We start from the raw sequence: 12,046 nt of genomic DNA, 5'->3' as shown, positions 1-12,046 counted from the left end.
TCAAAAAATATAAAATGTATATAAAACTTATACTCGTCGAAACTATTACTACATGTTATTGATTTAATTTAATATGTATTATTTCTTAATATCGTTTTATATTTTATGATTCTTTTTCTGCGCTTGGTAGTAGTTTCAGAGTCATCCTACAGAGGCTCCATATGTAAGATTTACTCTACTAGTACTGAAAATCTATAGCTCACGTCACTTATATTATAGATCCTCAATATTTATACTGAGAAATATTAGTTTCTTTACACCTGTTTACACTTTACACTATCTATTCATCATCAGTCAGTCACTAATACATCAGTCTGTAGAGTTCAATGGCACGGCACGCACAGATTGCTGCTGCTAATGATTAACTTCAACTATGTATGTAAAATGTTACAATATGTCATACAACTTGTACGGTAAACAAAGTGACGAGAAAGTATAAAATGTACACGTTACTCCATGGTTTATACAAGTACTTGGTGCAGAAAGACGAATATTTCATATTAATCCTAGGACTTGACAATGCAGGAAAGACGGTAAGATTCTGCAGACGGATTTAAGGTTAGAACCTTTCAAAATCCATCTCCAAAAAAAAAAGGTTAAAACCTTTCAAAATCTTATCAAAAATCACGGTTATTGCTCACACATCTGTATTTGTTCACAGACTTACTTGGAAGCAGCAAAAACAAAATTCACAAAAAATTATAAGGGAATGAATCCAAGCAAAATCACGACTACTGTAGGTTTGAATATTGGCAAGATCGATATTGCTGGTGTTTCTTTCAACTTTTGGGATCTTGGTGGCCAAGAGGAGCTTCAGTCTTTATGGGATAAAGTAATTGAAATGACAACGAAATATATGTAATATGTATGTATGCACATATGTAAACAAATACATTGTTTTATGTTTACAGTATTATGCTGAATCTCATGCTGTGATTTATATTGTTGATTCGTCTGATCGTGATAGAATTCCAGACTCCAAAGAAACTTTTGGTAAAATTTATATATCTTGGAATGATATCTTTGATAGTAAACAATGTAATATAAAGCATATCTCTCTCTTTTGAGATTTAGATAGACATTTGGATCTATTAATATAATTGCATTTATAATATAAGTGTCCACAGAAACTGTAAATGATTAGGAATACATGTTAAACACATAACATATATATATATTTCAGATAAAGTAATATCGTCTGAGCATCTAAGAGGTGTACCATTATTGGTTTTAGCGAATAAGCAGGATGTACCTGATTGTATGGGTGTCAGAGAAGTAAAACCAATATTTAATCAAAGTGCACATTTAATCGGTAGAAGAGATTGCATGGTAATGCCTGTATCAGCTCTCAATGGGTAAGCAGATCAAGTTTTGTTCTATTAATTATATATTATATAAACATTTGAAAAACAACAGAAAACATTTGTTATATTTAAAATATGTCTCAAATTATTAATATCTTTTATATTCTACACAAGTACTTGTTATTAATTATTTTTTTTTTTATTTTGTAAAAAGGGATGGTGTAGATGAAGGTATACACTGGTTGGTAGATTGTGTCAAAAGAAACAGTGATGTACGACCGCCTCGCAATCAAGACGATAATTCCTTATCTTAGTTGCAAAGCATTTTTATTTTACAATAATTTATTACAATTTATATGTAGCGTTTTTTGCAAATAAAATTGTATTGTTTACACACATGTATGCATGTTATATATATGTTTAGATATTTAAAAAATACAATTTATAATTTTTCATTAAAATTTGTAGCGAGAAATGTTCTGCGAACTTTCTGTCCGATAGCCAATTCAAACGCGAATTTGTTGCGCTTTTCGCTTTGATTTAAATTTTATGATTTATTTAATTCTCATTTAATTTCCATAACGCGACACAAGAGGAAGAGAGCGCCGTGTAATTTTATTATTATAGTACAAGATACGATAACGATCTCATTGCCATTCTGTCGCCAATGATTCGTCAAGTTATTTTCTGTAGCCAACGCGCGATGATCCCTTCTCCCCATTCTGATACACTGATGAAGTACATGCGCGTTTGTGCAACATATCGTCATCTCAAATTGCGATCAATAGATATGCGTCGAGACGACGCCAAAATATGCGCCCTTTATCCTCACATACTATACTGTTGCCGATGTTCGATGAGATTACTCCAGAATCTGGGTCTTTCTCACGCGGCACGATCGGCGATATCGTCAAAATTCCTTACTCCGCAATTTTCCTTTCTGATGTAAAGTGCAAATCTTGTTCACCACTTTACGTCACACTAACATCGTGCTTAAAATCTGCCCATTTAATCAAGTAGATTTTAAGTCTTTTAAAAAAAAGCATCTTTTTCAAATAAACATTTATCTAAGTGTTTACATAATTTCTCTCTTTGTGATACATATCTTTTATATCAATTTAACAATTATTTTAGCTAGTCGAAACACAATGTTCTTTGAAAGAAAGAACATTATTCTCCCGAAGACAGAAAAACTAAAAGAAAAAAAAAAAAGATTGACATCGTTAACATGATTAATGAAACTTGTCTATAAAAGTTGATGTTGATAACTAGATTTTTTTTTCATCAGTCTTCTCGTACACTTCATCGACCGAAATTTTGTCTTTTTTCGGGAAAGGACATTTATAATGTGACCTAATAAATAAATTATTTTAAAATTATTATCTTTATATAAAACAAACGAAATGTGAGAAACAAAAATTGTATTTGATTGTTTTATTCTCTATGTTTATTGCGTCGGTGAAATTTTGAAGAAAAGCAAGGACACGCGACGAGACGGCGCCAAACAAGCAGATCAGCAGCCTCCACCGACGCCAACGCCATTGCCGATGACGGCGACGCTAACGCCGACGCCGATGCCGACGCCGACGCCGAGAGTCCGACCACCCCCTTTTCCACAGTTAGGCCGTCAAAGTCGCGAGAGATGCTTCAGTATGGCGTCGGCGAAGTAGTGATCGCGATACGTTTCTCGGGGAACGAACGAAATCCACACCCACATGTTTTCGTCGTGACGCGCGCGGGATATGCACAGCTATTCAAAATATTTTCTATTCGTTTTGCAATTTCGACTCGATCTGGAAGAATTACGCGTGACTTCCGATTTAAGTAATATATGCGTTGTAGATGATGATCTTTTATGTGTAAAATTCGCGCTCTAACGAGAGTATATGTGGTGACACGATCCGCGGTCATGTGGCAAAACATGTATATACAAAGTGCGAGCATAGCATTTACGGATAATCTTCGAAGTGGCCATCTAAAGAAACGATAATTGCGCGTGTCGAATGATGGAGAACGCACGAGAAAGAAAAATTAATACATTGTTGTATAACACATGAGCGCAATCAGGTATGTTTCGTACGTAATTTTCAAGTTTTATGAAGTAACATGGTTGAGATGAAATTTATATTTTAATTTTGCTTATACGGAAAAACAAAATCTAAAATCAAACACACACGTTTATGCGATAATTTAATCTAGTTTTTATTTAATTCATTTTTCACTTCTTTTTGTTTGTTGTTTTTTTTTTTTTTTTTTTTTGTAGAAGTCCGACTGCTGGAACACTAAGGTCACAAAATGTTCGCGCATTAATGTCAGCGTAATAATACGATAGAAATCGCGATGCTGAACAATTTTCAGAATTTTTTATATTTTATTTTTCACAATTTCTATTCGATCTCTCTCAGATTTATTTTAATACAAATTAGAAGAAATTCTTGCAAAAGATGAGTACGTAAGTCTATCTTACGTAAGTTTTCAGAAGTTTTCATTTATGTAAATTTTGAAATATATTTCCCTCGCTCTCTCTCATTTTTCTATTTTCATAAAAAAGTCTTAAAGTTTTAACCAAGTTTTTTATTTTGTTTCAGAAGTTTTTCTATATTCGAGAATTATAAAAATAATTCGAGAATTATATAAAAATCTCTTACAAGTTTCTGAAGAGAACAAGTTTTTCTGAGAATGTATTCGCGACAGCGCCGATTGTCGGAAATTTATTAAATAATTTTGTTTCTATTTTATTTGTCTCGACAAATAAGTTTTTATTTCGAAGAAAATGAGATTACATAGAACGGATGCGAATGATGGTTTTTAAAACGATATTTTCGAAGAACGTGAAATTATTACATGGTAAAGGACTTTTTGCACCGCTGCTATTCCCAACCGTCATGCTAGAATGCATTTATTTGTTAAACGCCGTAACATATAGGAAGCTTTTTATAGAATATCGCGTGTAATCGAAGACATAAAATTGTATAAGCAATATATAAGCATTCTATTAACCTTATATATACATATATATATACCGAACGCGCGTACATACTTACTTAATACGCGTGAAACATATGTGGCAATATTAATTCTTCGCGAACAGACCTCAAAAATAATCTACGACTCGGACAGACTGGGTCTGTGAGATCCACGCGACTTTTAAATCGAATATCTCCGCGAAAAACCAATATTTTTTCAATTTTGTTTTTTTTTTTTTTTTTTGACTCGAAAGTTTGAACGATTTTTCTACGTCGATAAAAAGATCAAATTGAAACATCTCTAGTAGTTTTGAGAATATCAACGTTAAAAAAAAAAAATTAATTTTTACTAGAAACGCCGATGTGCAATTTTTGAGTGGGTCTAGGAGACCCGTGTTTGTCCGCGAAGAGTTAATTTTTTTTCTATCTAAAATTTTATCTAAACTATCTAAACAATCTGATTGCCTAAAGGAAACTCTCTCTCTCGCTCTTCGATGGAAAAGTGAATGAGAAGAGCGGAGGATGACAACAAAATAAGAATTTCGTCTCTAACGGCTGTGCGACAATTATTCTTTGAAGACCAAGCATTGGGGTGTCACGACTATGATGAATCGGGAAAACGAAGAAGTACAAATATAATCCTTTGTTATGCATTAACCCTATAAGCACACAATATTCTTAGAATATTCTAGAATATTCTGTGAATATTAATAGTACGTTTAATATTCTAAAAATGTGTTCAGAATATTACTTGATATGAAATAATACATTATGCGCTTATAGGGAATTATCAACATTTATCTTTGGCGCTCGATTTAAGAATTTTCGCTTTTGCAACTGATACGATCCGTTAATCTTTCATTCCAGCAACGACCGATCTCACAGACGCTGTGCGGCGCGTTGCAAAAAGAGCCGAATTGCAAATGCTTGGTTCTGACCGTACTTATATACGGCTGTCTCGCTGCAGTAACGTGGTGTAGATGCGCTAATGTTACCAAGGTACATCGAGTGTCTCATTATGTCTTCATCTATCATTCAGGACTCGGTCGGACGTTTTTTTTGGACTCACTCGCTTTGTTTCTCAATATTTGCGCATAGAATTTTTTAAGACAACGAAGTTCGTTATTCTGCGATGCAAAAATATCGAGAGATAAAACTGTAGCATGTTGTGAAGAAGAAATGTATGTTTATATTCAACAGATTAACAATAAGTAAACAATACGATACAAATAACAATGTCGTACACAAAAAAAATATCTGTAGACTCAGAAATTGATTTGGACACAATATAGAGTGAATCGATATACCGCCCTACCTTTACGGGAGAGAAACGTTATATTTCTTTCTTTACGTTTTCTCGAATCTTGCGAACAAAATACCCCCCCTTGTTCTTTCTTCTCAGATTATGGTCAACTATACCAAGTTTCCCATCAGAAGTACGAAGCATGTGTCGTCGCCTTGCGACGATGGCTACATATATATTCCGGTATGTACACACAACGGGACAGAAACGGTCAGAAACAGGGCAAACAGTTCTCTCAATTTTTTTTTTTTTTGTCAATTCCACTCGGAATATGTACACGTGTCTTTTTCGATGTCACTTCTGGATACTCGTTTCTGTTGAATTTTTTATGACATCAGAAGCGAACAGAAGGGACGTCGCGCGTTCGATGTTTCCGTAACAAAAATATCAAAACACATCATCAATATTTGAATCAAAGTTCTTCTACATGTTATGTATATACAAGCCGATACATTTTGTTCAACACCAATATTGGCGGTGTCACGAGAACTTCGATTATATCAGTGTCTTAAATCGAGGCATAATTTAATCTTAAAAGGTTTTTTTTTTCACGTTGCAATTATTCAAAATTAAATTGTTAATTTTGTGCAAAACTCGAGTAATTGGACAAAATATTAATTGATTTATCTTCATCTTTATTCTCGATTCTATTCTGCTTTTTCATCGTTCGCTCTCATCTTTTTGTCTCGCACACAGGTGGCATTCATGGGAATGCTTTATCTGGTTTATCTGGTAGAATGTTATCACTCGCCGATCAGAATCGATCTATTGCACGCGGAGAGTCAGGACAGCGTGCTGTCCAAATTGGCCCAGCTGAAAATGGCACAGCCGAGGATATGGTGGAAAGCCGTTTCCTATCACTACGTGCGCAGGAAACGACAGATCACGCGTTACAGAAACGGAGATAATTATACTACAACGCAGGTGACACACATTTGCGATCTTATCAGATACGCGGCAGATACGTGTGTGTTAATGATTTTTAATGTGGAAAAAATAACTACACAGGATAATTAGAAAGTGCTATCGCGACGATTTCGATTTTTATTCCAACGTTTCCTTGATGGATTTTCCTTCCCGACGCGTGTTCGCAAGTCTTCGAAATACGCGTTCTGTTTAAGTTTTATATATACGTGAGGACATATGTCGCAGTTACGGAAAGGATCGGAAACTGATGATGATTTTGTCATTTCACTCGCTTTGCAGGTATATTACGAAAGAGTGAATACACATTCGGCCACGTCGCACTATTATTACGAATATTGCGGAGTGAAGGACATCAGCAAGGAATTAATACTCGAGTCGAAGATACCGATCACAAAGATTCTGCTCACCAAAGGTTTTGCGTTCTCCAACGTACGATCCGCCACGGAATTCGAAGAGGCTCGATCGCGATTCTTCGCCGAACAGGTAACACAGAAAAACACACACGCACGTACGTGATCATGCGTGCTAAGCGACGAAAGTCGGAATATATTGGAAGTAATTTTTATTTTTGTAAGAAAATACATAAGATAGAAAACGATGATATTCTTTTTTTTTTTTTTTTCAGGAACTCAGTGACGATTACATGGAGATGAGAGAAGGTCTCGATCTTGGCTACAACGTTAACAAAATGTTGGTCGCGGTTTTCGGTAATCCCTGGTTCACGAACTCCTATGTTTACTGGTGTTTAAGCGCTTTGCTGCTTAGCTGGCCGCTGAGAGTGATGATAGAGTACAACACGCAATACGTCGAGTATCAGGTAAAATCTGCGAGCAGAGATCGAGAGACACTGATTTCCATTCGCAAGACGCTTCGAAATCGAAAACTGTTCTATCTTTGGAAAAAAAAATTTTTTGATTTAAATCGCATTTGGTTTTAAAAAGAAATATTTCATTATGTTAAAATTCTTAGGATATTGTCAATTCTAATTCTACGCATTGCTCCGTACAACAAATGTATTTAAATTTCCCCGATTTGACGCGAGCCATAAATTTATTAGAGTGAAACACACTCACATTATATCGTCATACCTGACTGTAGTATTCTACATTCATCGATTTTCCGTGGACGATAGAACACTCGTGGTTCTCAGGTGACGATGTGTAGGGAAAGCTGATGTATCTTGGATACGTATTCAGACTTACGTCACTTCCTACGTAATGTCTGCCGAGCTTGTTTACCCGCCTCCGGGCAATCGAGATTAGCTTTTTCTTTATTTTTTTATCAGAATAAAAACTTAAAATGTCAAAATAGGTCAGAGATACTCACACTACGCTACACGCGCGCGCGCGCGCGCGCACACACACACACACACATATATACGTAAACACATACACACGTAACAGTTTCTCTCTGTATTCTTGAAAATAAATAGAGATCACACAATATTAAACTTTTCTATCAGGTTACTAAGCTCTTTGGTGTGAATTACGATACACCTATCTCCAGCGAACCCATACACGCGTCCATGAGCCAATTGAGTCAACCGGGATCTTACATGCTGGCGCCCAGTTACAGCGAGGCATTACTGATGGATCCGGTGACATCTTGTAACGACGAAACTGAACGAAATTGGCAGACTCAGGGGGAGGCTGACATCGCGACCAATATAATTCCCAGCTATTCCGAAGCACTTCTCTACGAACGTGCCAAACAGTTTGATCATCGAAACATGATGGTGAACAGTGCTGTCGGAAGCGCAAACGACGCGATAACTATTACCTGCAACGACAATCCGAATAGACAAATTTTGCCACTGATACCATGCGAGTGTCACTGTCCTTGCCCGTGTCACGAGAACACAAATTGTTACAAAATAAAGATAAATAATGATCACAATTACATCGAAAATGCGACTGGCACCGATCACGTCGACGTTCGAACGCGAACGAATAACACGCGCGAGGTCAGTGATGTTTTCGAAAATGAGCTTGCGACACTAAGAACGACCGCTGACGGTCGATTGCGTCCACCCGAGATTGTGAATCCCTGTTCCATGAACGATCTCCGGACAGAAGCGTCTCCGAGTAGGTGTGGCAGTTGCGGCAGAATGTCCACCAGCACGCAGACAATTAACTCGGACGCAATTTCCCGCGCTTCTGTAAGAAACAGACCCAGCGAGTCCTCGCAAACCTTGTCCAAAGACTTCGCACTGGGTGCGATATCCAAAAAGGAAGTTATGCCTCGCGACATTTCGGAGCCGAATTTGAAAACGCGAACGGAATCGATGAACGCCTTTCTCCCGAAAGAGAATGTAAGAAGCTTGGAAAATATTTTGGAAAACGAAAAAAAACCGACAAGAAGCAACCGAGTTGACGTGACCGTTGCGGAGGTAAGTGCTTCGCGAGTGAACAACACTACCGAGCAACAACAGAAGAGATTGCCGACCAACCTGCCTCCCGTTGTCCATCGACGTTCTCCCTTCACCGACGAGGCGAGTCATTCGACCAAGAATACGAGCAAAGGCGCCATTCCGAAAACCGAGCTACGTAACAACCGGATCACGGTGAATCCCATGTCAAACGAGGCTTGTTGGAAACTGCCCAATTCGAAGACGTATCTGTGCCTCAAGTCTATGCTCAAGCAGAACAAACGGAGATACACGCTGGTGACCGCGGATGAATTTCAGAATCTTACAGATCAAGACGCCTACCGAGGTTTCGAACGCGGTTTAGATACAAGTATCAAGAGTGATTGGAATACGCAACTGGACAATCGTTCGCGCTTCGCGGAGAGATTGAATTCCAGAAGGAGACTGCCGTCATTTGAGGAATTCGTGTCGGCGAGAGACAAAATGATGCATGCCAATGATCACAGGAGGTAAGTCCTTAATTGTCGTTAGTTGGCACACAGTTTTACTATGCACTACTGGATTGTAACTATCAGCGCAATCTCTTTTCGTGCATATTTCTTATATTCTTTGCAATAATTGTAAATATTGATTTTCTGCTTAATTAATATACGTTCTGTTTCTGCTTACTTGCAACATTACGGCGTGTACTCCGGCACATATAATACGGCTATTATTATTAATTGGTAATAATCTTTATTACTCATTTGTTAATTTTAAGCTTGGCTATGTATGTATATTTTACAAGTGTATATGTACCTCTGCGTATTTTGCTTAGATGTTTTTGCTTGTGACTTAACATCTATCGCAAATCAATTGTCTTCAATTCCGGAATTGTCTGTTTTTTTAAAAGAAATCTGAAGTTTTACGTATCTTTTTTTTTGTAGAACGCTCATTTTCGCTAGTCCGATACAAGAAGTTTTTCCTGGCGACCCATTTGGCGGCAAGAACATCGTGCCAGTTAGAAATCTGATTGAACGCAACACAGCGGAAGATATTGCGAACGCCTCAGCAAACACTCAACGTCCGATCCGATCTCCGGTCGATCGGAACGCACAATGCAAACGTTTTTCGGACGATCACGCCGGAGAACAAGTCCACGTTTCAGCCGAGCCATTCCGATTCGACGAGCATCCGTCGAGTCGCATTGAGAGAGGACTCCATTATCTCTTGAACAAGAGATTCTCAGTCGAGTCGTCGATCGTAGACGTAGACACGATTCGCGCCAACACCAACGAGACTTGTGAGAGCGACACTCCGCTTCCTCCTTACAGCGGAATATTTTCCGATTGTATGAACAGAAGATCAAGCTCGGTTTCGAGCTCGACTGAACACAATGACAGATCTCAGGAAACTAATTCAACTAATAATTTATACTCGCCACGTACGAGGCGTCAGTTAGCTGGTTTAACCAGGTCGTTCACAGAGCGTCGTCGATCGAAGGTCGCTCGTTTCGATCGAAACTTCCGTAGGAGCTTCACTGGCAGAGTGGAGGATTACAGAACGGAACACGCGAGACGAGCGAACTTCAGCATGGAGACGTCGTTATAACGAGGGCGCGAATGAATTAATTGAAAGTTGATTGGTCATCGAGCATCTTTCTTTTTTTGAAAGAGAAGAACAGCGCACAGATCCTGTGTCCGTTCCTACATGTGATTGTACATATACATACATCTTATTTCTATACGCGGTAATTTTAGAATACTTTAATAAACTACAGAGATGCAAATTATATTATAGAAACTCTTCAATTATATACATTTATTCTTCCAGAAGTACCTTGAACTACGAATAATAATAATAATAATAAAGCTACAAAAATCAAACGCGGATGTAAATTGTGAATAAGGTAAAATTGTAATTAAAAACAACGCAGAAGGTTGTAAATTCAGCCTGATAATTAGTGCATCTCTGTAGATACACACATATATATATATATATATATATATATATATATATATACACAAAATCTAAGAAAAAACGGCAAATTTTTTCTTTGAAGATCGATTAGCTGTGAAATTATTTATGCAACTCAAATGTCTTAAGAATGCATGTTTACCTCGTCCGTATACAATATTATACGTATATATATATATATATTAAATGGTTTTATTATCTAACTTAGGATTAAGAACAGAGTGTGCGCTGCTGACTGTGTGGGATTTAGCTAAATCGAAAAAAGAAACCGTTGGCGCGACACTCAGCCTTAAAATTGTTACTACTTTTTGTGTTCCACGCTACTAGTATATTGTAAGTATCCGTCCTATACTCCTTTCGAGAGTTAAACGTACGAACGGATCACGTGATTTCCATGTCATTCTAATGCCGGGGCTATTGCTCCTCAACGTTCCTTTGCTTAAAGACGTGTACCCTCGCGTCTTTAAAAAGGACCAGGAATGTTTCGCGTAATATAATCAAGTCTCAAGAATCTGCATTTAGCGTTAAATATGATTAACTGTTTTTGCGATCTTCATTAGCTTTATATACAGGGTGTCCCAATATTGGTGTAACATCTCTTGTAGACAGGTAGAAGAAGTAAAACTGAGTCGATAAGTCCTATACCATTTTGCTAGATTCGCAATAGTTACCGAAATCTTAATTAATAAAGATCCGCGAATAAGCGTGCATCGGGCTGTCTTACGCGCGTAGGACAGCCCAGCGCGCTTCGCACAATTACATTTTAATATGCATATGTTATAGTATATGCTGTTATATTAGCTTCTCCCATATGCTGCTACGGGTAACACCGTAAGCGCGCGAAGCGCACTGGGCTGTCTTAAGCGCGTAAGACAGCCCGATGCATGCTTATTCGCTGATCTTTGTTAATTAAGATCTCGGTAACTATTGCGAATCTAGCAAAATGGTATAGGACTTTTCACCTCAGTTTTATTCCTTCTACCTGCCTACGAGAGATGTTAAACCAATTCTGGGACACCCTGTATATATATATATATATATATTTATTTTATATATATATATATATATAAAAGAAAAAAAGAAACGAAAATTACGAAAAATTGCAAGCAGTAATCGCAAAAGCAGATAGTTCAAATATTTAAAAGAAAAGAGTTTTTGAGTTACAAGAGTAACTCAAACAATTATTTGAGAAGAGTAAACACCAAAATGTCTTTTGAGGCTT

The 12,046-nt window shown here is 37.2% G+C and overlaps 2 protein-coding genes across 4 annotated transcripts; both read left to right on the top strand.

Annotated features, from left to right (window-relative positions):
• Positions 1-149: 149 nt before the first annotated feature.
• Positions 150-1,696, top strand: LOC109860332 (ADP-ribosylation factor-related protein 1). 2 transcript variants are annotated; one of them, XM_020439342.1, is made up of 5 exons: positions 150-533; positions 662-832; positions 912-993; positions 1,235-1,355; positions 1,519-1,696. In XM_020439342.1, exons 1-5 carry the CDS (start codon positions 441-443, stop codon positions 1,616-1,618), a joined length of 567 nt encoding a protein of 188 aa, XP_020294931.1. In that variant the 5' UTR covers positions 150-440; the 3' UTR covers positions 1,619-1,696. The 2 variants fall into 2 exon arrangements, with proteins under 2 accessions (XP_020294931.1, XP_020294930.1); XM_020439341.1 differs by having other exon boundaries at positions 158-533; positions 1,184-1,355.
• A 1,240-nt stretch (positions 1,697-2,936) lies between these two features.
• On the top strand, positions 2,937-11,447 carry LOC109860339. 2 transcript variants are annotated; one of them, XM_020439351.1, is made up of 9 exons: positions 2,937-3,371; positions 4,742-4,897; positions 5,138-5,269; positions 5,673-5,756; positions 6,270-6,497; positions 6,780-6,983; positions 7,126-7,317; positions 7,963-9,377; positions 9,813-11,447. In XM_020439351.1, exons 2-9 carry the CDS (start codon positions 4,874-4,876, stop codon positions 10,456-10,458), a joined length of 2,925 nt encoding a protein of 974 aa, XP_020294940.1. In that variant the 5' UTR covers positions 2,937-3,371; positions 4,742-4,873; the 3' UTR covers positions 10,459-11,447. The 2 variants fall into 2 exon arrangements, with proteins under 2 accessions (XP_020294940.1, XP_020294938.1); XM_020439349.1 differs by having other exon boundaries at positions 9,795-11,447.
• Positions 11,448-12,046: the final 599 nt, after the last annotated feature.

This window comes from Pseudomyrmex gracilis, unplaced genomic scaffold (genome assembly GCF_002006095.1).
Source record: "Pseudomyrmex gracilis isolate BER0280 unplaced genomic scaffold, ASM200609v1 scaffold_368, whole genome shotgun sequence".
Classification (NCBI taxonomy): Eukaryota; Metazoa; Arthropoda; class Insecta; order Hymenoptera; family Formicidae; genus Pseudomyrmex; species Pseudomyrmex gracilis.
Note: the sequence above shows the minus strand (reverse complement) of the source record. Positions and strands in the feature narration are given on the sequence as shown.

What these genes read in the sequence shown, in the direction of transcription:
- LOC109860339 (XM_020439349.1), top strand. Translation starts at nt 4,874, where the DNA reads ATGATGAATCGGGAAAACGAAGAA. An exon ending in TGAATCGGGAAAACGAAGAA is followed by an intron (nt 4,898 to 5,137) that starts GTACAAATATAA and finishes CTTTCATTCCAG; the next exon opens with CAACGACCGATCTCACAGAC. An exon ending in ATAATTATACTACAACGCAG is followed by an intron (nt 6,498 to 6,779) that starts GTGACACACATT and finishes CTCGCTTTGCAG; the next exon opens with GTATATTACGAAAGAGTGAA.
- LOC109860332 (XM_020439341.1), top strand. Translation starts at nt 441, where the DNA reads ATGTACACGTTACTCCATGGTTTATACAAGTACTTGGTGCAGAAAGAC. An exon ending in TTGACAATGCAGGAAAGACG is followed by an intron (nt 534 to 661) that starts GTAAGATTCTGC and finishes ATTTGTTCACAG; the next exon opens with ACTTACTTGGAAGCAGCAAA. An exon ending in TTCAGTCTTTATGGGATAAA is followed by an intron (nt 833 to 911) that starts GTAATTGAAATG and finishes TTATGTTTACAG; the next exon opens with TATTATGCTGAATCTCATGC.